Below are 24,518 nucleotides of genomic sequence, written 5' to 3'. Positions count from 1 at the left end.
TTTTGAAACTCTTAATCTGGTTATTTATTTCAATTCAATTTTGAGTTTTTTAAAATTAAAATTTTGAATTAACAAGATTAAGTTTCTGAATTTGATTTAACACATTGTCCTTGATCCAGAGGCACAACACATTGTTAGGAAGAGTGCTCTGGAGAAGCACATTGTCCTTCATCCAGAATCCAGAGGTACAACACATTGCTAGGAAGAGTGGCACTGGAGAAACCGTCCCACCTACAGACGAAAAATGCGGATAGCAACAGCCTTACCTAATTATTTATATTTGCTGGAAAAAAATTGAACAAGTTGATAAATTTAGTTTGTATAAATTTTTTTATAAATATATTATAGTTAGTTTTGTTCTTATCATCTAGTGCCAACCATTGAGGGGGTTGAATCAGTCGGATGAGTCAGGTGTACCGAGCAAACTGGGCTGATAGGTTCAGGTTGGGTTAGTTCATCTAGGCATGCTAACAATCCAATCAAGCTGATTGATCTATTTTGGCACAAAAGAGATATTCAGTTATTCCTGTTATTATTCAAACTAACTCTGTTGTGCAACTTAGGTAGACTGAAATGAATGGTTGTGGCAACAAAAATCTAATTACAAGCACACAACAGAATGTAATAACAAATCCAGGACAAATCTTCTGAGCTTTCCACAAATTAATAATCAAAATTTTCTTTTTTAAAGAAAATAGAACATAACCAGATAGTATATGTAATGTATGAGCCATTAGATATCATATCGAGATCTAAAATAAAATATCAAAAATTTACAACAAAACATATTAATGAGCATGTAAGAAGTAACAAGCATATAAAATTAACATCTAGAATATTTATCATTTGGAATTTGTCATGTGTTATCATCATACAATTCCCTTTAGCTCCCACATATTAGTGTAGTTGGTACCTGCATGGGTATTTATTGCAATAGGGCTTGGGGTCAATACAAAAATATCTCATTAGGATGTCTAACCTCCCAATACAAAGAGCCGCTGCACTAGAACAAAATTTCCCCCGTAATTTATCCCCTTCCACAATGTATAGAGCCACTTTAGAAGGACCGTTAAAATGACAACTTCACCTTTTGCTGCAATCATACAGTTCCCTTTCTCAAACTAACTGTCCTAGGTTAAGGTGCAATATACCAAGTACAATGGTGGAGTCAGTAGGCTATCCTGAATTCATGCTACTTGTTAATTTTAACTACGTTAAACATCATTTCTCAGAAGTTATACCATCTCTGATGCTTGAAGATGACTTGGCAATCTAGGCAAAACAAATAAAAAGGCTCCTTAACTCCATCAGCATATCATGGTAATATGAGCGTTTACACTTCCTAGAATTAAGAAAGATGAGGATTAGTACTTGTATGATGATGAGGATTGCAAAATAGAAAATAATTAGATTTGAAATGATAACAATTTCTAAAGGAAATGACTAGCAATTAATACTTAGTTCATGTTATGGTGTTCTGGAATGTATATGGCTATGTGCAATTATGTTTCATGAGAATTTGCAAAAAAAGTCTTGCTGAGGTACCAGCTCATGCCAAAATCATAATGATTTGTTCCCAAAAGATAATATCTAAGTAATTGATTGCTAGAAAGTTTCAAGAATGCACAGGCAAAGATTAATCATTCTACAGCAATCGATGCAGGAGTTTAACCCTCACAAAGCCTAGGCATCTGCAACGACAACAATACTGTCGCAACACTGTCCCGAAAGGTTAGTCTAACTCTAAGAACAATTGATATATCTGTCTCCAATGGTCCAATTGTAATGCTAATTTCACTGTCACAACCATCATAAAAAAAAAAAAAAGAATAATTGGGACGATTTACCTCACCGTCACTATCTGTTGCTGCTCATGATGGTTTTGGAAATCATCGCAAAAACCCTCTTTTGTAGTGTGGAAAGAGAAAGAGAAAATTCATAACACACATAATCAGAAAAAGCTGGTGCATATGATGAGTAATGAAAGAAGCAGTAGCGTACAGTAGGAGAAGAGGCAAAAACTGCAGTAGCCTAATATTTGACCGGGAGATGAAGGAACCTTTAATAACTCAGGGGTGTTTGGTTATTTCCTAGGAATGAATAGGAATCGGAATAGGAATCATTGTATTGTGGAATGGGAATGGGTATGAATATCACTCTTAAAAACAATGTTTGGTTAGTTGCATATTTTCTATCGGAATAAATCAAAATTTCCTTTTTTTACCCTTAAAGGAAAATAAGAGAAAAAATTAGATGTGAGAGAAAGATGAATGTAAAAGAAAAATATGATGAAAGAGAATGATGAGAGAGAAAGTATGATGAGGGAGAGTGTGATGAGAAAGAATGAAGAGATAGAAAGTGTGATGAGAGAAAAATGAGAAAAAAGAGTATGATAGGAGAGAGCATGATGAGAGAAGATGAGAGAGAAAATACGATGTGAGAGAAAGTATGATGGAAAAGGATGAAGAGAGAGAAAATGAAATGAGAAAAAAAAGAGAGAGTGTGATGAGAGAGATTGAAGAGAGAGAAAATATGGTGAGAGAAAAAGCATGATGAGAGAGAAAATGTGATGAGAAAAAAATAGGACAGTGATGGGAGAGATTGAGGAGAGAGAAAGTGTGTTGAGGAAAAAAAAGTAGGGAGTGTGACAAGAGAGATTGAGGAGAGAGAAAGTGTGATGAGAGCGAAAATGTGATGAGAAAAAAAGAGAAAAGAGAATGCGATGGGAGAGATTGAGGAGAGAAAAAGTGTGATGAGAGCGAAAATGTGATGAGAAAAAAAAGAGAAAAGAAAGTGCGATGGGAGAGATTGAGGAGAGAGAAAGTGTGATGAGAGCGAAAATGTGATGAGAAAAAAAGAGAAAAAAAGGCGATGGGAGAGATTGAGGAGAGAGAAAGTGTAATGAGAAAAAAGGAGGAAAGAGAGTGTGATAGGAGAGATTAAGGAAAAAGAAAGTGTGTGATAAAATGATGAGAGAGAAACTATGATAAGAGAGAAACTATGATGAGAGAGAACAAGGAGAGAGAAGTGATATGAAAGAAAAATAAATAAATATATTTTGATATTTGATATTACAGGAAAAAATTTTAATTTTAGGTCAAGGGTATTTTTGGAATAAGGGAACATTTTGATTGATGAAAATAGGGTAATGACTCATTGAAGGGGAGGTACATGGGAATGAGTTATTACCCAATCTCAAGGATTCATTCCCTTATTTGTATTTCTATTCCTATAATCCAAACATTAACAATGGCAATCAATGATTTTCATTCTCATTCTCATTCCCATTCCCCACTCCTATTCCCCTAAACCAAACACCCCCTCAAATTTCTAGTTCATATAGTAATTTCAGGCAACAAAAAAAAAAGGATGGTTTAGTTCACCCTGTGGCCAGGTTTTTTCCTCTACTGTAGGTAGTCACACAATCTCAAATGGCAAGTCTCACATATTTGTCAGCTAAGTTAAATAAATATTAAATTATTTATGTACACTATCAATAGTAGGCATATGGATAAATGTGATAGAAATTTTGGTACCACTTTGTAAGCAGAAAAAGACCGGTTAAATTCTGGTAAAGATGACTTGCTGAAGACAGTATTTTCAGATATATATATATATATATATATATATATCAGGAGATGGCATTTAAAAGGATCAAAAACATCTTAATATGGATCGTCAATAATCCCAGACATGTTAGTCCCACGACCACAAGGAGGCACAAGAAACAAAAAAATGGTCCCAAGATGATAACCTACGTACCTCTGCTAACGCAGCATCAAAATGGCTGCTCAATCTCCTGAAGAAAAAGAATCATATCATAAAAGCAACTCAGACAAACATAATCAAGATAAACTCTGAGAGATGGACTCACCTTGGTTTATCAGTCTTTGCAAAATGTTTTGACATTATTGAAGCCTGTAATAGAATAATAAGAATTAAGCATTTGAAGAGCAAAGAGAGAGAGAAAAGTCAAATAGTTTAAGAAAAGTTTAATGAGAACGCTAAGTAATTTAAAAGAACATCATGTTCTTTTTGGTATCCAACAGATAAGGTTCGTCAATGCACCCCTTCACAGCCATTTTATCGATCCAGATGAGGCGATACATTTGAAAGCTGCTTTTCAGGGGAAAAAATTTGAATCATCAAGAAAACTAATATAACTTCTCAACAAAGTAATTTTCAGCATTAAATTACTGATCTTGTGGTAAGATAACAATCACAATATATTAGAACATATTATGATTGGCTTGATGATAAAACAAGAAGTTAACAAAATATTTAAAAGTGAAACTCATTAAGTTATCAGTAAAATAAAAAGATTACATTAAAATATTTTATATTACAGAAAACAAACAAGTGATATCCTGGCCTACAACTCAATAAAGAAATAAGATTCATATAACATACTCCTAATAATTGGGACAAATAGTCTTTGATGATAATTGGCTTGATGAAGACGATTATGATAATTGGTTATATCAAAATTGTTACTTTTAAATTTTATAATAATTTACTGAGATAATATATTTGCTAATGAAATGACAGTTAATACTGAAGTTATAGTATCTTGTAGATACATTGCAAAATATTAATAGAATAATACTATTTATATGTTAATTAAATTATTAAAATAGTATTTGAATGATAATGATTTTCTAAATAAACTAATATAAAAATGAAGGTTTCAAAAAAAATGTATAAAAGCAACATGCAGTCATTTTAACACATAACATGTTTGGTATGAGACTATGCTAACATACATCAAGCACACACCATATTCTATTAAATGTAAATTATATTGGCAATGACACACAAGATCATTTGTTGTAAGTTAACATCTCCCATATATCTGATTATCTTAGAAATTCAAGTAGGGAAAATTACATTTATTAAAGAACATGTCAAATTAGGTATTCTAAGAAACACAGCTCCATATAAATTATTTTGTGTATGAACCTCAGCAATTAATAACTTGAACTCAAGAAACTAGAATTTGTTTGGGTGGGTTATACCATATGCAGCCTCAAACAGAAGCAAGTATTGTCTCAAAGCATATGCCTATGTAACTACAAGCAATGTATGCAATCCGTTTCCAAAATAGCAATAAAACATTATAATATATAAAATAAATACTATATTTCATTAGTAAGATAATACTTGCATAAGCCTATATAACAATATATGCAATCACTTTCTGGAATAGTGATAAAATTTTACAATTTATAAAATAAACACTACTTTTGACTCATAAGGTAATATTTCCTCTAAATTGTGGTCCATTTTTTACAAACAAATGACAAATTAATGACATATAAGTTTCAGAATAATAATATAAAAACTTAAGGTGTGGATATATAAAGATAGCAACAAATGTTTTCTAAGTATAATTTTACCAAATACTACACCATACATCATACACATGATAAAGTTGTTTCATAAAGCAATTTCAAGATACAATTTACCAAATTTTGCAATGTATCTTAGCTTTAAGTTTTTTTTAAAAAAAAAATGTTGATGATTTGATGCAGTACCAGACCTATCATCTTATATGATGATGTATTCATAACCATGACATTAAAAGATAATATACTTTCTCAACATGTTAAAAAAATATAACTTATAAGTCCACAAGAAAAACTTTCTCCCATTACTTCGAGAATTATATCCATAGAGTCAAACTGCACCACAAAGTTTTAAAATTGCATATTCATCAATGCACTGGAACACCAAAAAAACAATATGATTGGAAGAAAATCTTGACCTGTTCTTGAATGATGCCTCTAGCTTCAACAAGCTGAGCTTCAAGTTCAAGTTCCTTTTCAGTTGCCTCACAAGTAACTTCTGCTTCCTTTTGTTCATCTTGCAGCTGTGTCATCCTTGCCTGTCTCAAGAACCACAAAGATAAAACAAAAAAGAACAACCAAGTTTTATCCCACTAAGTGGAGTCAACTATATGAATCCTAAACCAAAAAGATAAAAATAAATAAATAAATACATAAATGATGGGGAAAAAACTATGCAATGTGAAGCAACAAAGTAAAAGGGAAATACTTTAATGTGAAGCAACAAAGTAAAAGGGAAATACTTAACGAGTGCTTATGGAAGGACCAAGTAATCAGACTTTTATTGAAGACATCTTAGTCCACAAACTCTCTTCTATCTGATCTCTGGCCATATGGGAAGGTAGATCAAAGACATCCTGCTAAAAAATTCATTAGGGAAGTTATCTAATAGAAGAAAATTTCCCTAAACCCATCTTTCAACCTAATGGGGAATGAGGAGGTTTTGCATCCTGTTTTTCATTCATAGCACTAATTTGTTGTGATGGGTCATTTGGAGCATTTAGAAAGTCGCGCATATCCACTTGGAACTGGGTTTCTATCATTACCACCTGCTACAATCCTAGCCTTGTCCTCAAGGCTAAAATGAGGAAACTGAGTTCTAAGAGTGAAATCATCCTCCCACATTGTGTCAATCATGTCCTTGCCCTTCCATTTGACTAACCATTGACGAATCACTTCACCATTATGAACAATGTGTCTACTAGCAATCACATATTCGGGTTCCACTTCATCTTCAAGTGTCACCTCCAGTCCATTGGGTAGATCTACATGTACATTATATTCTCCAATAGCTTTCTTAAGTAATGATACATGAAAGGCAAAATGAACTCGAGAATGAGGGGGAAGTTTGAGCTTATATGCAACCTCCATATTTTGCCATAACTAGGAAAAATCCATAATATCTTGCTATCAATTTTTGATTAATCCTCCTAGAAACCGTGTGCTGCCTGTGGTACCTTAATTTAAGGAACACCATTCTCCTACTGCAAATTGTAGTGGCTCTCTTTTTATCAGCATATCTTTTCATATATTCTTGTGCCCTAGAAAGATTATATTTAAGTTGAAGGATAGCTTCATCCCTATCAAATAACTCCCTTGCCACTACCTCAACTTTAGTTTCATTTGTTACGAAACGAGTTAATGTAGGAGGTTTTCGACCATAAACTACTTCAAAAGGAGTTTTACCAATAGATATATGAAAAGAAGTATTATACCATAATTCTACCCATGGTATCCAATAAGCCAAATTTTCAGGCGGTTCAAAAGCAAAACAACATAAATATCCCTTCAAACATCTATTCAAGACTTCAGTTTGCCCATCTATTTTAGGATGGTAGGAAGAGCTCATCTTAAGCATTGTGCCCTGCAGCTGAAAAATTTCTTTCCAAAAGTGACTAACGAATAATGGAGCTTGGTCACTAATAATGGATTTAGGAACTCCATAGAGTCATACAATTTCTTGAGCAAACAATTCAGCTACAGTCTTGGTTGTACAAGGATGTTTCAACAAAATAAAATGTGCATATTTAGATAACCAATCCACCACATCAAAAATAACTTCATACCTGCTTGATTGAGGAAGCCTGGTGATAAAATCCATAGAGATGTCATCCCATATTAAATCTGGAATCCGCAAAGGTTGGAGCAACCCTCCAAGAACAGTTGCAGCATATTTGTGTCTTTGACACACATCACAAGATTACACAAACTCTTGTACACAACGCTTCATACCTCTCCAATAAAGATTACCTACTAACCTTCTATAAGTTCTCAAGAAACCGGAATGTCCTCCTAAAGGGGAAGAATGAAATTCCTTTAGAAGTAATTGTATCAAAGGAGATGAAGCAGATATAACAAGTCTATTGTTATAGTATAGAACTCCTTGTTGCATCTCAAAACTTGGATGAGAACCTGGATTATTGGTTAAATCAAGCCATAATTTTGTGCAATTGATGGTCTTGTTTAGCTTCTTCAATAAGATTTTCATCTTCCTCTCATGTAGAGTAAGACACTAAAGTGAGATATTCACCTTCTTCATATATTCTAGATAATGAATCAGCAGCAACCCTGATTTGTAAATAACTTCAAATTGGTAACCTAATAATTTGGCCATCCAACATTGTTGATCTATGGTTGTGATTCGCTGTTGTAGTAAATGTTTAAGGCTCTTCTAATCAGTATATACTATAAATGGTCTCCCAAGAAGATAGGAACGCCAATGTTGAACAGACAAAACCAAAGCCATCAATTCTTTTATATATGCAGATTTTGACAAATTCCCTTTTGATAAAGCTTTACTAAAATAAGCAATTTGTTTTCTATTTTGCATTAATAAAGTGCCAATTCCTCTTCCAGAGGCATTACACTCAATCTCAAAAGGCTTGGAAAAATCTAGAAATGCAAGAATTGGGAAACTAGTCAAGAGTCTTTTGAGTTCCAAGAAAGACTCTAAAGAAGTTGATCCCCGGTGAAAATTATCCTTCTTTGTCAATTCTGTCAAAGGCTTAGCTACCTTATCATAATTTTCTACAAATTAACCCGTTAGACCCAAAAAAAACCGCTTACTCCTTTGCCATTCTTTGGAATCGACCAATCCAAAATATATTGAATTTAGAAGGATCAACTGAAACACCTTGTCCGGAAATGATATAACCCAAATATTCCACTGTTGTGGTGCCAAAACTACACTTCTTAGAGTTAGCCACAAACTGATTCTAAAGAAGAACTTCCAACACCATAGAAAGATGAGACAAATGTGTGTGCCAATTGGAACTGTACACTAAAATATTATCAAAGAAAACCAATACAAACTTACGAAGGAACAGTTTAAATAAATCATTCATTGTTGCTTGAAAGGTTAAAGGGGCATTGGTGAGCCCAAAAGGCATAACTAAGAACTCTTAATGTCCATTGTGAGTGCGAAATGCGGTCTTATGAATGTCTTCCTCCTTTACCCTAATCTGATTATACTCCAATTTCAAGTCAATTTTTGGAAAAATCATTGCTCCAAATAACTTATCAAGTAGTTCATCTACCACAAGGATAGGGTATTTATCTAGAATTGTGACCTTATTCAATGCTCTATAATCAACACAGATTCTCCATGATGAATCCCTTTTTTTACCAATAAAACATGACTAGAGAAAGAACTTACACTAGGCCAAATAATGTCGATTGCAACATTTCTTGAACCTGTCTTTCGATTTCCTCTTATTGATGGTGCGGGTAACGGTATGGACGCACAGTAATAGGACTATGCCCTTCTTGCAACACTATAGCATGTTGTTGACTTCGCTTAGGTGGCAACCTATTTCCTTCTTTGAAAACTGTAGAAAATCTTTCCAATAACTGCGATAATTCCAGTTGTTGTGATGCATTCAATTCTAATTCTGATAGTAATATTGTGTGAGAAGGAACTCCTTCTGCTGCCCGTAAAAACCTATCAATAGTAAGAGAATGTCCTTGCAAAAGGCAATATAGGGAGTAGGCCCCCCTTTTTCCTGTTTGTTTACTCTTCTTCGCTGCCTCCAACTTACCTTGTAGAGTGACAAAAAGATCTTCATGATGGAACTACATAGTCATGTCCTTCCAATCCATTACAACTTTCCCCAATGTTTTCAATTAAGAAACTCCCAATTATAATACATATGCCTCCGTTTTCAACTCAAAAGTTCCCAAGTGAATGTATAACTCGGGGCACTTACCTTTAGTAAACACTTTATGCCCATCACCAAGTTTAATTCCCAATTTCCTTGTCTCTTGCACCTTCAATCTGAGAGTTAATTGAGGAGAAATAAAATTATGGTTGGCTCCACTATCTATAAGCACCACAATATCAATCCCCATTATTTTGCTTTCTAACTTCATGGTTCTACCTGAATTCATACCCAATAATCCCATAAATTTACACTCATAGCTCCTCATCTTCTGAAGTCTTTGCCTCAAGACTCACTATCTCTCCATCTAAATTTAATCTTTCATTTTCTTTTAACACTAATAACTTCAATCGTTTCTCTGCACATTGGTGAAGTGGGTGGAATTTTTCACCACATTTGAAGCATAATCTCTTGGCCCTTTGTTCCAATAATTCTAGATAAGAAATGGAATGAATTCCTCTGAATTTTTCCGTGAACCCACGCTTATCTCCTCCTTTTCGTGCTGTAGAGGCTTGGGAGAAAGCAGGATTTCTATTTGATGCAGAACCTGCATTACTAGCTTCCTTAGAGTCACGAATCTTTTTGGAACCCCATCTTGATGTTGTACTAGTTCTTCTCATTTGAAAAGACTGGCCCAATTTCTTTTGAATTGATTTTATTCCCAACAAATGGTCGAAAACTGCCTGGACCAGCACTGCCCTGGCCAAAATTGCTCCATAACTTCTCCTTCCCAACTGTCTTTTGTGAAATCCCCCCTTCCTCTAACAATTCCTCTTCAACATCCTTTATCACGCGCATTAATTGCCCTCTAGACAATGGATTTAGCGTTCGAACTCTTCTTCGAATATGAGGTTGTAATTCACTAATGAAATAGCCAATATACTACTATTTTGGTAGGCGTAGAACTTGTGAAGAAATCAACTCAAAGGCTTTAATAAATTCTTCCACATTTCTAATTTGTTTTATGTTGCCAATTCTTCAAAAGGATTTTAATGTCTACGCCTTCCATAACGAGCAATGAGAGTGTGTTTATTCAATCTCCTTAAGAAGATTAAACCAATGAATGATGGGCCTTCCATACTTACATGTGCCAACTTGACCTTAACTTCATCAAAAGTATTTTGGACTTTGAAATAAATTTCAGCCCTAGTAATACATGCCACTGGATCTCAACCATCAAACATTGGTAATTCTACTTTCTTAATAGACATCCTGTACTCCTCCAATTGATCACTTTGATGTTCTTGAGGCTCAGATTGAGATGGCTCATCAGCAGAAATTGATGCCCCCTTCAATGGTGTTGCTTCAACCCTTATTCCTAATTGCTTGCTGATCTCTCGTAAAAGAGAACCATGTTGTACTTCATACATTAATCGTTGCATAATACCTCTAATTTCCTCCATACTTCCTTCTTGTGTTGCCACCCTCTCTTCCAAAACATTAACCCACATCTTTGGCATTCCTTCTAAGCATACAACCCCTCTTACATCCGGCAGGTCGGACCAATGTTAGGGTTCCAAAACTCAGAATAAAGGTACACACAGAATTGTATTAGAGTTAACAAAAACAGTACAACAAGAACACTCAAATCTGATAGAGAAACTTTCTCCACCAGCCAAAGACCATACTCTCTTTTGATAATAATCCTTAGATCCCTTCCCCACTAACTTCCCACTAACTTATAATCATAGACAAACTCTAAACATGAAAACATAACTACCACAGAGATATAACTGACTCTACAATATAAACTGTCTACTGCCCTTTTTTGTGTTTTAGCCATCTTGGAATATACAATCCATGTTTTAGGCTTGTTTGCCTCATGATCCAGATAATCCAGCATATTTCCTCCATAAGACAGATTCACATATGGAATTGGGTTTCTATCACAAACACAATGGAAAAAATTAAAAGAAAGGGCATCCTACGGCCCCATTCTGCCATGATATTTGACATGTAATCATCATAGAGATATGGATAGACATTATCCTAAATTTTAACTACACAAGGAGTCTCAATAATCAAATAAGAATTAAATTTAAAATAATAAATTATTAATGCATAGAACGTAACAAAGCCATCAGATCTTGCTTCTTCACCTCATATGCATCAACCTGAAGATGGATTTAGAGAATTGAAATACCAGTAGCTAAAATCCCCAACAATTTTTGCTTAGGGATGTTGATATTTCTCTTACTATCATCTTATAAAAGTCACTGTCAGCCTTCTTTCCATTCCATGTCCCATGCTGACGTCCTTCTTTCTGGTAAAAGTGATAGTAAGTTTATTCAGATGGAGTAAATTCCAGATGGAGACATCTCTAATCATTGGAAACGGCAATGAAGTGCATTGAAATAAAAGGGATAAAAAAAAGAAGATAGAAAAGGCATTGCTGAAAAGATCAGCTGACCAGGGCCATACAAGTATGTCTAACAGGTAATGGGAATTTACAAAATGCAGGAATTATGAAATCGATATGCATGGATCACATGTATAAGCATAATGAGTGCTTGCACTAGGTTCATTATCTCCATGCCTGACCAAGATTGGAATTGACAAAATGCAGGAATTATGAAATCGATATGCATGGATCACATGTATAAGCACAATGAGTACCTGTAATAGGTTCATTATCTCCATGCCTGACCGAGATTCTTTTTTTCCTCAACTAACACTTCGTTTAGTCTCTTCTACAGGAAGCAAGTCAGCCTTCAGTTTGATAAAGCATTTTTTTATGTATTCAACATGAGCCATAACATTCATATGCAATAAAAAGAAAAGGTTGTGGAAATGAATGAATACAATGGAAATCATACGACCTACAGATTTATGCATTCCTTTTCCTTCTTCTTCATTTCATGTGTCTGTTCTGTACGCACTTGCTTATAAATGAAAAGGAGATACAAGATATGGTTGTGAAGAAAAAGAGAAAATAAACACAAATATTATACAACATCAAGGAGCACATTTAACTAAAATATGTGGTCAGAACTAAAGAAAAATATCCTAGAAACACAATTCCACCTGATTTCCAAGGATCATCTTTTGGAATTCATCTCACTCCTGCCACAACTTCTCAATTTGAGTTTTCAGATTTGCTTTATTTTTAGCCTCCTGTTTGAACATATTTTTAGTTATTTAAAACAAAAATGCAAATAAATAAATAAATCCAATTTGACAACCGTTCGGGTTAGAGTGGCTAGCTCCCTATCTTTTGTAGCTAATTGTGCCTCAAGTCTTTCAGCTTTTGCCTCTAATCTATAAATATCAAATTGCAATATGTAGAAAACATCTCAACAAAAAGATTGAATGGCTATTTAAGACTTCTGAGTTCTGACCAATTAATCATTATTTGGTTAACAAAGTTTTCTACGGTAAAAATTGAAAATTTGGCCTATGTAAGAACAAGAAGAATGTCAATTTATTTTACAAGTAGATGTGCAGGAGAAAATGAAAGGAAAAGGAAGGGAAGAAAATGACATCACTGGTGGAATTGAGGATTTTGAGCACACTGAATAGATGAACAGAAGTTGAGGCAATTGGCAAGGGTTCTTTCAATTCCTTACCGTGCTCAACTAAGAGGAAAGGTATATAGGTAAAAATCATCAGGCATTTCTGTGATTGTCGACTATAAGTTCAGACAATTAGTCATGGATCTTTTAATTGCTAACACTCAACTAAGAAAAAAGGAATGGACATGAAAATCATCAGACACTGATTCCTAGTTTGTCAAGTTTAAATCCATGGTTCCTTATAAATCTCATGAATATTGAGTCAAGAAATAAAAACCATAACTTGGAACGAGAACGACCAGAAAAATCCACTTCCAGTTACATGCCAACTCAGTAGTACTTTGCCAACGTTAACCGAAAACAATAGCATAACTAATTTAGTAATAAAAATTGCCAGAAATACCAGTTTCACCTTTGTTTATGGTCATTAGAGCCCTCTCTAAATTCAATGTCCCGCAGCTTTTGTTGAAGCAAAGAATGAATGCAGTTGCAAGTCCTCGCAATCGAGACCTGTATCCAACATTTCATTAAGAACCGAAAGCAAAAAAACTACAGGAAAAAAAAAACCCATGGCCACATGAGTTGAACGCACAGGATCCGTGGCAAAGAGATCAAGGGAGGTGGAGAATCCAAAGATCACTAGTGTCTGGTTTAGGTACTTGACGCAATGCTCCAGGTTGCAACCGTCCGCAAAGGCATGCTCCCTGCAAAACGGAATGAAAAGCACAAGGGTGCCACTATAAGCAAAGGCGTGCTCCCTGCAAAACGGAATGAGAGCACATATCAAGAGATCAAGGGAGAACAATGGCTACTCCAGAAGAGAAATCGGCTCATCGAGCCAAGAATGGAGGCGTGGAAGACACCTGGGGGAAAAAGTGAAATTGTCATCAAATGGAGATGGAGAAGAGAAGGGGAAAAGGGAATCCCACCTAGACGGTGTATAGTTCACCCTCAAAATGAAGTCGGAGTGAACCCCCGCCGCCATGGAAGAATCAATGAGGTTTTGGGACGAGACGGGGAGAGTTATTTTTGGATGCAATTCGACTCTCCACTTCGATGGAAGTGGATTCAAGGACGATGTATGGACCAATGTTTTTATTTCGAAATAGGGGAAGAGGGCGGCCCATGCGAAAAAGCGCCATTGACCTAAAAAATAATAAACAATAATAATTCTGTAATTCACTTTTTAATTAAAGCACCTACATATATATATATATATATATATATATATATATATATATATATATATATATATATTATCTTCCTCCATTCGCCTCCCTCCGCCCATGTCTCACCAGTGGCAACCAACCACTCAAATAAGAGCCACCGTGAAATTGTAAGCGCTTGATCGAGTAACCGCCTAACTGCAATTTTATTGCTAAACTCGGCCATTATTTTTCTGTCAAATTGACTGTGATTTTGAGATAGACACTTGTTTGATCAATGTCAATACATGATGGCAAAAAGGCAATTCGCTCGCCCCCAACGCCTCCGCCAACGGAGGAGGTAAATCACAAGTGACTACTAGCCCGAACAATGACTAGTGCATAGGGATGCCACCGTCTGCAAAGGCGTGCTCCCTGCAAAACGGAATGAGAAGCACATATCAGGAGATCAAGGGAGAACAATAGATGTGGTGAGAAGCTGTCACTCGCTCACATCAAATTAATCATTTATACTCAACCGAACCCCCTTAACCTACACTAAATAGTATAGTAGAGGACCGAGTCATCTCTCTCGTGGAACTAATGGCAGGAAGTTTGTTTCAAACAAGATCGAATGAAGAGGTTGTTTTGGGACTTTTGTTTCTCTAAACCTAATGCAATAAATGAAATTCTAACTAACCAGCAAAGATGAACTCACAGCATAGTGTCACTCTACACAAGGATCGTTTCAACAAAAGAAACATGCATAAAGAAATTAACCAAATATACCATCTAACCATTGAAGATTTCCCTATACCGCATTGTCACACTACAAAACAAGAACATCTATCAATACACATGATACGAAAACAAATGGCATTGTAAGACATAAACTAAATTATGCAAGTGAACTAAACAAACCTAAACATCAATTAACAAAAGCTAATTATGCATAAGAGCTAAACTTGCGTCACATTGTCACACTATGAGACAAGATAGCAAACATACATAATGAACTAAACAAAGTACCAAAACTAATTAACATGCATCATAAGTAAATAACAATAGATCAAACATGAAACTAAGCTAACAACTAAACACTAAACGACCAAACAAGCGTAAGAACTTAACTACAAAATTAAACAAGAACAACAAATAAATCCTAGTTAACCAATCTCCCTTTTCCACGATCAACTCCAATCGACTACCCTTCACCGTCACACAAAGAAACCCCCAGAGCCGGTGGACAGTAGCTAAGATGCTGGCGGTGCTTGCTTTGATTGACAATGAATGAATCTTCCACCAAATAACCTCTCCAATGGAAGTTGACTGGAAATGAAGATGGCTGGCTATATCAGTCGATCAGTGCCCCTGCAAACCACACTGGCCTAGCCCAATTGGGTGAATCCGGAAAATAGAGCAGCCACTGGAAACTCTCCGGCGACTGAAGGTGTCTGCTGGAACTCGCTGAGAACTCCCCTACCTTTGCAACCCGCTGGAAACAGAGCAGAGATCTGAAGGATGCCGGAAGGTGGAGGACACACCGGAGAACACCTCCAGTGAGGTGAAGATGATCGGATCTCGCTGCCACCGCCGTTTCTTGAAGCCCTAGCTTTTGCAACCCGCGCCGGCGAGAGAAACAAGGAAGCCACGGAAAGGGGACTCGCCGGATAACCCCTCCAGTGAGTTGAGCACGATCTGAGATATCCTTGCCGTCGCTCGCAGCCGCCGACACTCGCCGTGATAAGATCCTTTAATGGATCTTTTCAAATAAATCTATTAATTTTATTTCCTTTTTAAAATAAGTTTTAGACTTTTTCTTTTTTATTTTAGATAAGTTTTAATTTGAAATTTTCTCATGAAAATGTATTTTTATTTTATGTTTCTTTTACACCTTTTCTTTTGAAAAGGTAGTTTTATTTTATTTTTCTTTTAGACCTTTTCTTTTTGAAAAGGTAATTTAGATCTCTATTTAAAGAGACGTTATGTAACTTTGGAAGATAAGCAATTTCCCTTTTAATTAATCAATTTCGTTTGATTATTGGAGGCCGATCCCCTCGAAGCGATCACCCTATCCCCCTTTTCCCTTTCTCTTTCGATTTTTTCACGTGATAGGCCCCTGGGTTCCTATCAACTTGGTATCAGAGCAAGTTCATTTCATCTTCGTCCTATAGTATCTCGCAGCAACTTCAACAAGCGCATGGTCTTAACACGACTTCAAGAAAAGAAAATTCACTCTGTCATGGCGACCGGAGGATCTCATCCTGATGCCAAATGGGCTTTGGAATTTGAAGCTAAGCACGAGACAAGGATGGATAAACTCGAAAAAACTATGGCATCGTTGGTCACAATAGTGCAAGAATTGAAGGATCGTTTAGAAGCAGATTCCAGCTCAGGCATACTAATCAAAAAGGGAATAAATCAACAATCTCGACAACATTATGACCAAGGAGCAAACTCAAATGAAGATCGAGAGCACAACCACTACGTATGAAGGTGGAATTTCCTCGCTGGGAGAACAACGATCCGATTGGATGGATTTCAAGGGCTGAAAAATATTTTCGCTTCCACGGCACATCGGACAATGCAAAGGTAGAACTAGCATCTATAAATCTTGAAGGCGATGCCATCCAATGGTATGACTGGCTTGAAGCATGCCATGGGCCTCCAAAATGGGAAGAATTCAAGGAAGAACTCATTAATCGATTTGGTCCCTCCGGTTATGAGAATGTTGATAGAGAATTGGCCAAAATTCGACAGACTTCAACTGTACTAGAGTACCAAGGGCGATTCGAGCGACTCTCTAATCGAACTCGTGATTGGTCAGAAAAGCAACTACTGGGCACTTTTATTGAAGGACTTCGCCTTGATATACGACGAGAAGTAAAAATGAATCAACCCCGCACCATAAAGGCTGCCTTATCCTTTGCACGACTACAAGAAGAGAACTCTGAGGAAGAAGATGATTTCTATGAAGGTGAAACACAAGATAATATCAACGAAGTACAAGATGACTCTATGGCAATATCAGTACATGCCTTAGAAGGACTACAAACTCTGCAAACAATGAAGGTAAAAGGATTCATTAAAAAGCAACCAGTAATGATACTTATAGATTCAGGAAGCACCAACAATTTTCTAGACTCAACCTTAGCAAGAAGGCTTAAACAAAAAATAGAGCGAGCATCTACATTTGATGTTAAGATGGCGGATGGAAGATCACTTACAAGTCCAGGAAAATGCGAAGGTATTAAAATTATCTTACCAAATTATGAATTAATCACAGATCTTTTTCTTCTACCCCTGGATGGATGCGATGTTGTACTTGGAGCACAATGGTTGAGAACATTAGGAGACATAATATGGAATTTCTCTCAACTAACAATGCGCTTCCAAGATCAAGGAAAAGAAGTTTACATCAGAGGCAAGAGACAAGATACTATCACATCAATCAGTAGTTATCAGGCAGAGCGGCTATTAAAGAAAGATTGCTCCATTTTTCTTATGCAACTCTCCATCAAAAAGGATCATAAAGGTACCTCATATACCCCTCCAGAATTAGAGACACTTCTTTCTAAATTTTCTATGATATTTGCTGAGCCAAAGGGACTTCCTCCATCACGTTCACATGATCATCGTATACCTCTAATACCGGGGAGTGCACCAGCAAATGTTAGACCTTATCACTACCCTTACATACAGAAGGAGGTAATTGAGAAGATTGTACAAGAGAAGCTTCAAGCTGGTATTGTTCGCCCAAGTGTAAGCCCATACTCATCTCCAGTACTGCTTGTGCGAAAGAAAGATGGAAGTTAGCGAATGTGTATAGATTATCGGGCACTCAATAAAATTACGGTGAAAGATAAGTATCCCATCCCCATCATTGATGAATTACTTGATGAATTAGGAGGTTCCTCATTCTTCTCAAAATTGGATCTTCGCTCAGGCTTCCATCAGATAAGGATCTATCAACCGGACATTCCAAAAACAGCCTTTCGGACTCATGATGGTCATTATGAATTTTTAGTCATGCCTTTCGGTTTAACTAATGCACCTTCTACATTCCAAAGTTTGATGAACGATATTTTCAGGCCTTATCTCCGCAAGTTTGTTTTGATTTTCTTTGATGATATCCTTGTTTATAGTTCATCATTCGAAGATCATTTGCATCACCTTTATAAAGTACTCACTCTTTTACGTGAGCATTCTCTTTTTGTGAAAAGATCTAAGTGCAGCTTTGGGACAACTAAGGTGGAATACCTTGGTCATATTGTAAGTAAAAAAGGAGTAGCTACTGATCCCTCAAAGGTGCTAGTTATGAAGGAGTGGCCCACCCCAAAGAATATCAAGGCATTACGTGGTTTTCTGGGTCTCACAGGTTATTATCGTAAATTTGTAAAAAATTATGGAAAGATTAGCGCTCCACTAACGGCTTTGTTAAAGAAAGATGCATTTAGATGGTGTCCTGAAGCAGAAAACGCATTTCAAAATTTAAAGGAGGCTATGACGACAACACCAGTTCTTGCACTACCTAATTTCAATAAGCAATTTGTCATTGAAGCCGATGCATCTGGAGTTGGAATCGGAGCAGTACTTATGCAAGAAGGACAACCATTAGCTTTTACTAGCAAGGCACTATCTCCTCTACATCAACAGATGTCAATTTATGACAAGGAAATGTTGGCTATCATACATGCCGTTACAAAATGGAGACCCTATCTTCTTGGCCGACGCTTTCAAATACGAACTGATCATAAGAGTCTTAAGTTCATCTTGGATCAACGTATCTCAAATATGGATCAACAAAAATGGATCAAGAGACTTTTAGGATATGATTATGAAATCGTTTACAAGAAGGGAACGGAAAATACAGTAGCTGATGCTTTATCTCGCCTTCCTAACCAAATAGAGTTCACTGCTATATCCTTAGTAACTTGCAAAAACTTGGAGAACATAAAAAAAGAGCAAAAGGAAAATTCAGCGGCACAGGCTCTCATCCAAAACATATTACAAAATTCATCGCCAGAACCCCACTATTCTTGGGATGGAGAAATTTTACGATATAAAAATAGAATCTTCCTTCCAAAGAACTCAGTTGAAAAGGAAGTAATACTGGAGGAATTTCATTGTTCACCAATTGCAGGGCATTCTGGCTTCCTACGCACGTATAAACGGATTTCAAGAGCTTTCTATTGGAAGGGAATGAAGAAGGATACCAAAAACTTTGTTGCTGAATGTGATATATGTCAAAGAAACAAAGGAGAAAATGTAGCAAGACCAGGTCTTCTTCAACCCCTTCCTATACCTGAACAAATTTGGACAAACATTTCCATGGATTTCATAGATGGGTTACCCACTTCACAAGGACAAAGTACTATCATGGTGGTCGTTGATCGTCTGACAAAGTATGCCCATTTTTGTACATTATCGCATCCTTATACTGCTGCCCGTGTTGCTCAAGCATTTGTTGACAATATAATCAAACTACATGGTCTACCAAGATCTATTGTCACTGATAGAGATCCGGTTTTCACAAGTAAATTTTGGAGAGAATTATTCCAATTGCAAGGTACTAAACTTAATTTTAGCACATCTTACCACCCACAGTCTGATGGACAAACAGAGGTTGTTAATCGATGTTTAGAGAATTATTTACGTTGCTTAACTGGTGATAGACCCAAGGAGTGGGTTCGTTGGCTTCCATGGGCAGAATGGTGGTACAATACGACCTACCACTCAGCTACTAAGATTACCCCATTTGAGGCCGTTTATGGATGTATACCACCCTCAGTTAGCTCATACACACGTGGATCAACAAATGTGCATCAAGTCGACCAAAATCTACGCACAAGGGACCAAATATTGCAACTTTTGAAAAATAACTTATGCGATGCACAAGCAAGAATGAAGCAATTGGCCGACATGCATCGTTCGGAAAGAGAATTTGCAATAGGAGATTGGGTTTTTCTAAAACTACAACCATACAAACAAGTTTCAATTCGTCGTTCAAACTCTATGAAGTTGTCACCGAAATTTTATGGCCCTTATAAAGTGATGGAACGTATTGGACCTGTTGCTTATCGCTTGGAGCTTCCACAAGATTCTAAAATACACCCTGTATTTCACGTGTCTTGTTTAAAGAAGAAACTAGGCGATAAATTTACTCCTCAACAACATCTTCCTGAAGTGAATTCAGATGGTGAAGTTAAATTTCAACCTTATGCTATTTTAGAAAGGAGACTTGTGAAGAAGAACAATCAAGCAACGGTTGAGCTATTAATTCAATGGGACAATTTATCTATCGATGATGCAACATGGGAATTATATGATACCATTCAAGAAAAATTTCCAGAATTTATTGATAAACAACCTTGAGGACAAGGTTGTTTTGAAGGGCGGTGGAATGATAAGATCCTTTAATGGATCTTTTCAAATAAATCTATTAATTTTATTTCCTTTTTAAAATAAGTTTTAGACTTTTTCTTTTTTATTTTAGATAAGTTTTAATTTGACATTTTCTCATGAAAATGTATTTTTATTTTATGTTTCTTTTACACCTTTTCTTTTGAAAAGGTAGTTTTATTTTATTTTTCTTTTAGACCTTTTCTTTTTGAAAAGGTAATTTAGGTCTCTATTTAAAGAGACGTTATGTAACTTTGGAAGATAAGCAATTTCCCTTTTAATTAATCAATTTCGTTTGATTATTGGAGGCCGATCCCCTCGAAGCGATCACCCTATCCCCCTTTTCCCTTTCTCTTTCGATTTTTTCACGTGATAGGCCCTATCACGCCGCCGTCCGTCGCCGCTTGGAGAAGATCGCGGGGAAGAAGAGAAGGAGGCGTCGGGAGATAGGTAAGAAGACGCGTACACTAAACCAAACCAAAGCCCCCTTTCACTGGTCATCCGCGTGAGTATTAAAGGAAGGGTTTTCTCCCTTTTAATCTGGGTCGTTGATCTTTGTGAGGGAGATAGATGAAGATTTTCGGAATGGGAATGGGCATTATAGTATTATGGGATGGGAATGAGTATGAGCTTAGGTGTCATTTGATCTAGCTAATGAAGAGATGAGTGATCAAATTGTCTTCTTGCTTGGATCCAATGGTACATATCATTTTAGATATAGATCAAGGGCAGGATACTTAGATCTGGACGAAGGAATCATATCTCTCTTGATCTAGATCAACGGTTCACACTCATTCTACTTGATCTACCTCATTTGACATCCAAATAAAACCAAATTCAATCCAGTTTGATCATAATCCATGGCTCTTTTAATTCCTTACAAAACCAAATTCAAAATATAAGAAATAACATCATAATGGTAGAAAAATTATAATTAAGTCCAAAATAGATCCTTATTCGTAAATCATGATATAAACACAACATTAAGCATGCGAGAAGGTAAAAATGTCAAGTATAAGAGTTAGAATAATATATAAAAAATGTTAGTTATCACTACTCCAGAAGAGAAATCGGCTCACCGGGTCACGAATGGAGGCTTGGAAGACACCTGCATGGGGAAAAGTGAATCGTCATCAAATGGAGAGGGGGGGGTGGAATCCCACCGAGACAGTGTGTAGTTCACCCCGAGAATGAAGTCGGAGTGAGCCCCCCGTCGCCATGGAAGAATCAGGAATGTTTTAGGACGAGATGAGGAGAGCAATTTGGATGCGATTCGACTCTCCACTCTGATGGAAGTCGATTCGAGGACAATGTATGGATCAACATTTTTATTTCGAAATACGAGAAGAGGGTAGCCCATACGACAAAGCGCCATGGACCCAAAATATAATAAATAATATATATATGTCTCACCGATGGCAACCAACCACTCAAATAAGAGCTATTGTGAAATTGTAAATGACTTAATCAAGTAACCACCTGACTACAATTTTATTGCTAAACTCGGCCATTATTTTTTTTTGTCAAATTGACTGTGATTTTGAAATAGACACTTGTTGGATCAATGTCAATACATGATGGCAAAAACGTGATTCGCTCGCCTCCAGCGTCCCCGCCAATCCGTCTCTAGGCCAACACGGAGGAGGTAAATCACGGGTGGCTACTAGCCCGAATACTGACTAGTGCATAATGGTGCCCCGTCCACAAAGACGTGTTCCCTGTAAAACGGAATGAGAAGTACAAATCAGGAGATTGTAGAAGAACAACGGCTACTCCAGAAGAGAAATCAACTCATCGAGTCGCAATGGAGGCGTGGAAGACACCTGCAGCAGGGGGGAAAAAGTGAAATTATCGTCAAATGGAGATGGAGAAGGGAAGAGGGAATCCCACCGAGATGGTGTATAGTTCACCCTGAGAACGAAGTCGGAGTGAGACCCCGCCGCCATGGAAGAATCAGGGAGGTTTGGGACAAGACAGGGAGAGCAATTTGGATGTGATTCGACTCTCCACTCCGATGGAAGTCGATTTGATGACGATGTATGAACCAATGCTTTTATTTCGAAATAAGGAAGAGAGCGACCCATGCGAAAAAGCACAATTGACGCAATATATATATATATATATATATATATATATATATATATATATGCTCTTCCTCCATCCGCCTTCCTCTGCCCATGTCTCACCAGTGGCAACCAACCACTCAAATAAGAGTCACCATGAAATTGTAAGCGACTTGATCGAGTAACTATCAGACTGCAATTTTATTGCTAAACTCAGCAATTATTTTTCTATCAAATTGACTATGATTTTTGAGATAGGTACTTGTTTGATCAATGTTAATACATGATGGCAAAAAGACAATTCGCTCACCCCTACGCCCCCGCCAATCCATCCCTAGGCCAACACGAAAGAGGTAAATCACGCGTGGCTACTAACACGAACAGTGACTAGTGCATAGGGGTGTCATCGTCCGCAAAGACGTACTCCCTACAAAACAGAATGAGAAGCACATATCAAGAGATCCAAGGAGAACAATGGCTACTCCAGAAGAGAAATCGGCTCACCGAGCCAAGAATGGAAGCGCGGAAGATACCTGTATTAGGTAGGGGGGGGGGTGAAATTATCGTCAATGGAGATGGGAAGGGGGAAAGGGAATTCCACTGAGACGATGTATAGTTCACCCTGAGAACGAGGTCGAAGTGAGCCCCTGCCGCCATGGAAGAATCATGGAGGTTTTGGGACGAGATGGGGAGAGCAATTTGGATGTGATTAAACTCTCCACTCCGATGGAAGTCGATTCGAGGACGATGTATGGACCAACATTTTTATTTTGAAATAGGGGGAAGAGGGCAGCCCATGCGAAAAAGCGTCATTGACCCAAAAAATAATAAATAATAATAATTTTGCAATTCCCTTTTGAGCATCTTTAAAAATATATATTATCTTCCTTAGTCCATGTCTCACCGGTGGCAACCAACCACTCAAATAAGAACCACCATAAAGGGCAGCCCGGTGCACGAAGCTCCCGCCATGCGGGGTCCCGGGGAAGGATCCATTGTACGCAGCCTTACCCTGCTTTTTGCAAGAGGCTGTTTCCAGGATTCGAACCCGTGACCTTTTGGTCACATGGCAGCAACGTTACCGTTGCGCCAAGGATGAGTCCTCATACAATGACAAAATGCTCAGTGCAATGTTTCAAAAAAAAGGCAACCAATGCACGAAGCTCCCGCCATGCGGGGTCCTAGAGAAGGATCCATTGTATGCAGCTTTGCCCTGCTTTTGCAAGAGGTTGTTTCCAGGATTCGAACATGTGACCTTTTGGCAACAACTTTACCATTGCGCCAAGATACAGTGCAATGTTTTAATGTCATATTATTTTTGTCTGTTGTTACATCCATGTGCAGTGCAGCCATATATAGGTGCCACCACAACTCTAAGCAAGATGTGGAAATAGATGAAGCCTTAAAACTGGTTGAACTTGAATTGTGATGCTACGATAGATGGACCCGCTGACTCAGCCTATTGATGATACTCATTGTTCGATGACTCTAGACAGGGTTAGTGAACTTGATTCTATTTAGAGCTTTCAGGTGCACCATTCCTGATTGAACTGTCGTTTTGTGGACCTAACCTGGTCTGTCCTAATCTGCTTACTCTCAAAGGATTGACAACCTAGCATACTGGTCTCAATTGGCTTGAGCGAACCAACATAGATATGATCCAACTGACCAAAGGGACAGGAAACATTACACGAGCAATTCAGCCACTAAAATACCATATGAACCTTTTCACAGTGAAGAAGAAATCAATAACTCGCTTCAGAAGGGTTAACGGATTCGTTGTTACAAAATCCAAGGTCCTACACGTTAGCAACAATAACAAAAGGGAAGTTCTCTGCTTTCATGCATTTTTCTAATCGGCTATAAGATGTTGAATGACCATTACAAGCGAGAA

At 37.1% G+C, this 24,518-nt stretch overlaps 1 protein-coding gene across 5 annotated transcripts in view; it reads right to left on the bottom strand.

Moving 5' to 3' along the window:
• Positions 1 to 940: 940 nt before the first annotated feature.
• The window catches only part of LOC122051140, a 30,948-nt gene continuing 7,370 nt past the window's right edge, over positions 941 to 24,518 (bottom strand). Inside the window, exons 6-16 of one of the 5 annotated variants that reach the window (XM_042612097.1) lie at positions 13,607 to 13,718; positions 13,427 to 13,524; positions 12,527 to 12,616; positions 12,322 to 12,384; positions 12,119 to 12,192; positions 11,700 to 11,765; positions 11,602 to 11,616; positions 5,765 to 5,884; positions 3,875 to 3,918; positions 3,763 to 3,799; positions 941 to 1,342 (exon numbers count right to left, since the gene is read on the bottom strand). In XM_042612097.1, coding sequence (XP_042468031.1) covers positions 1,334 to 1,342; positions 3,763 to 3,799; positions 3,875 to 3,918; positions 5,765 to 5,884; positions 11,602 to 11,616; positions 11,700 to 11,765; positions 12,119 to 12,142 — 315 coding nt within the window. In that variant the 5' untranslated portion in view covers positions 12,143 to 12,192; positions 12,322 to 12,384; positions 12,527 to 12,616; positions 13,427 to 13,524; positions 13,607 to 13,718 and the 3' untranslated portion in view covers positions 941 to 1,333. Of the gene's footprint in view, positions 1,343 to 3,762; positions 3,800 to 3,874; positions 3,919 to 5,764; positions 5,885 to 11,601; positions 11,617 to 11,699; positions 11,766 to 12,118; positions 12,193 to 12,321; positions 12,385 to 12,526; positions 12,617 to 13,426; positions 13,525 to 13,606; positions 13,773 to 13,943; positions 14,204 to 24,518 lie in introns of those variants that run through there. The other 4 variants (XR_006131333.1, XM_042612096.1, XM_042612098.1 and 1 more) reach the window with 4 other exon arrangements.

The sequence above is a fragment of the Zingiber officinale genome, chromosome 3A (genome assembly GCF_018446385.1).
Source record: "Zingiber officinale cultivar Zhangliang chromosome 3A, Zo_v1.1, whole genome shotgun sequence".
In the NCBI taxonomy this organism is placed as follows: domain Eukaryota; kingdom Viridiplantae; phylum Streptophyta; class Magnoliopsida; order Zingiberales; family Zingiberaceae; genus Zingiber; species Zingiber officinale.
Note: the sequence above shows the minus strand (reverse complement) of the source record. Positions and strands in the feature narration are given on the sequence as shown.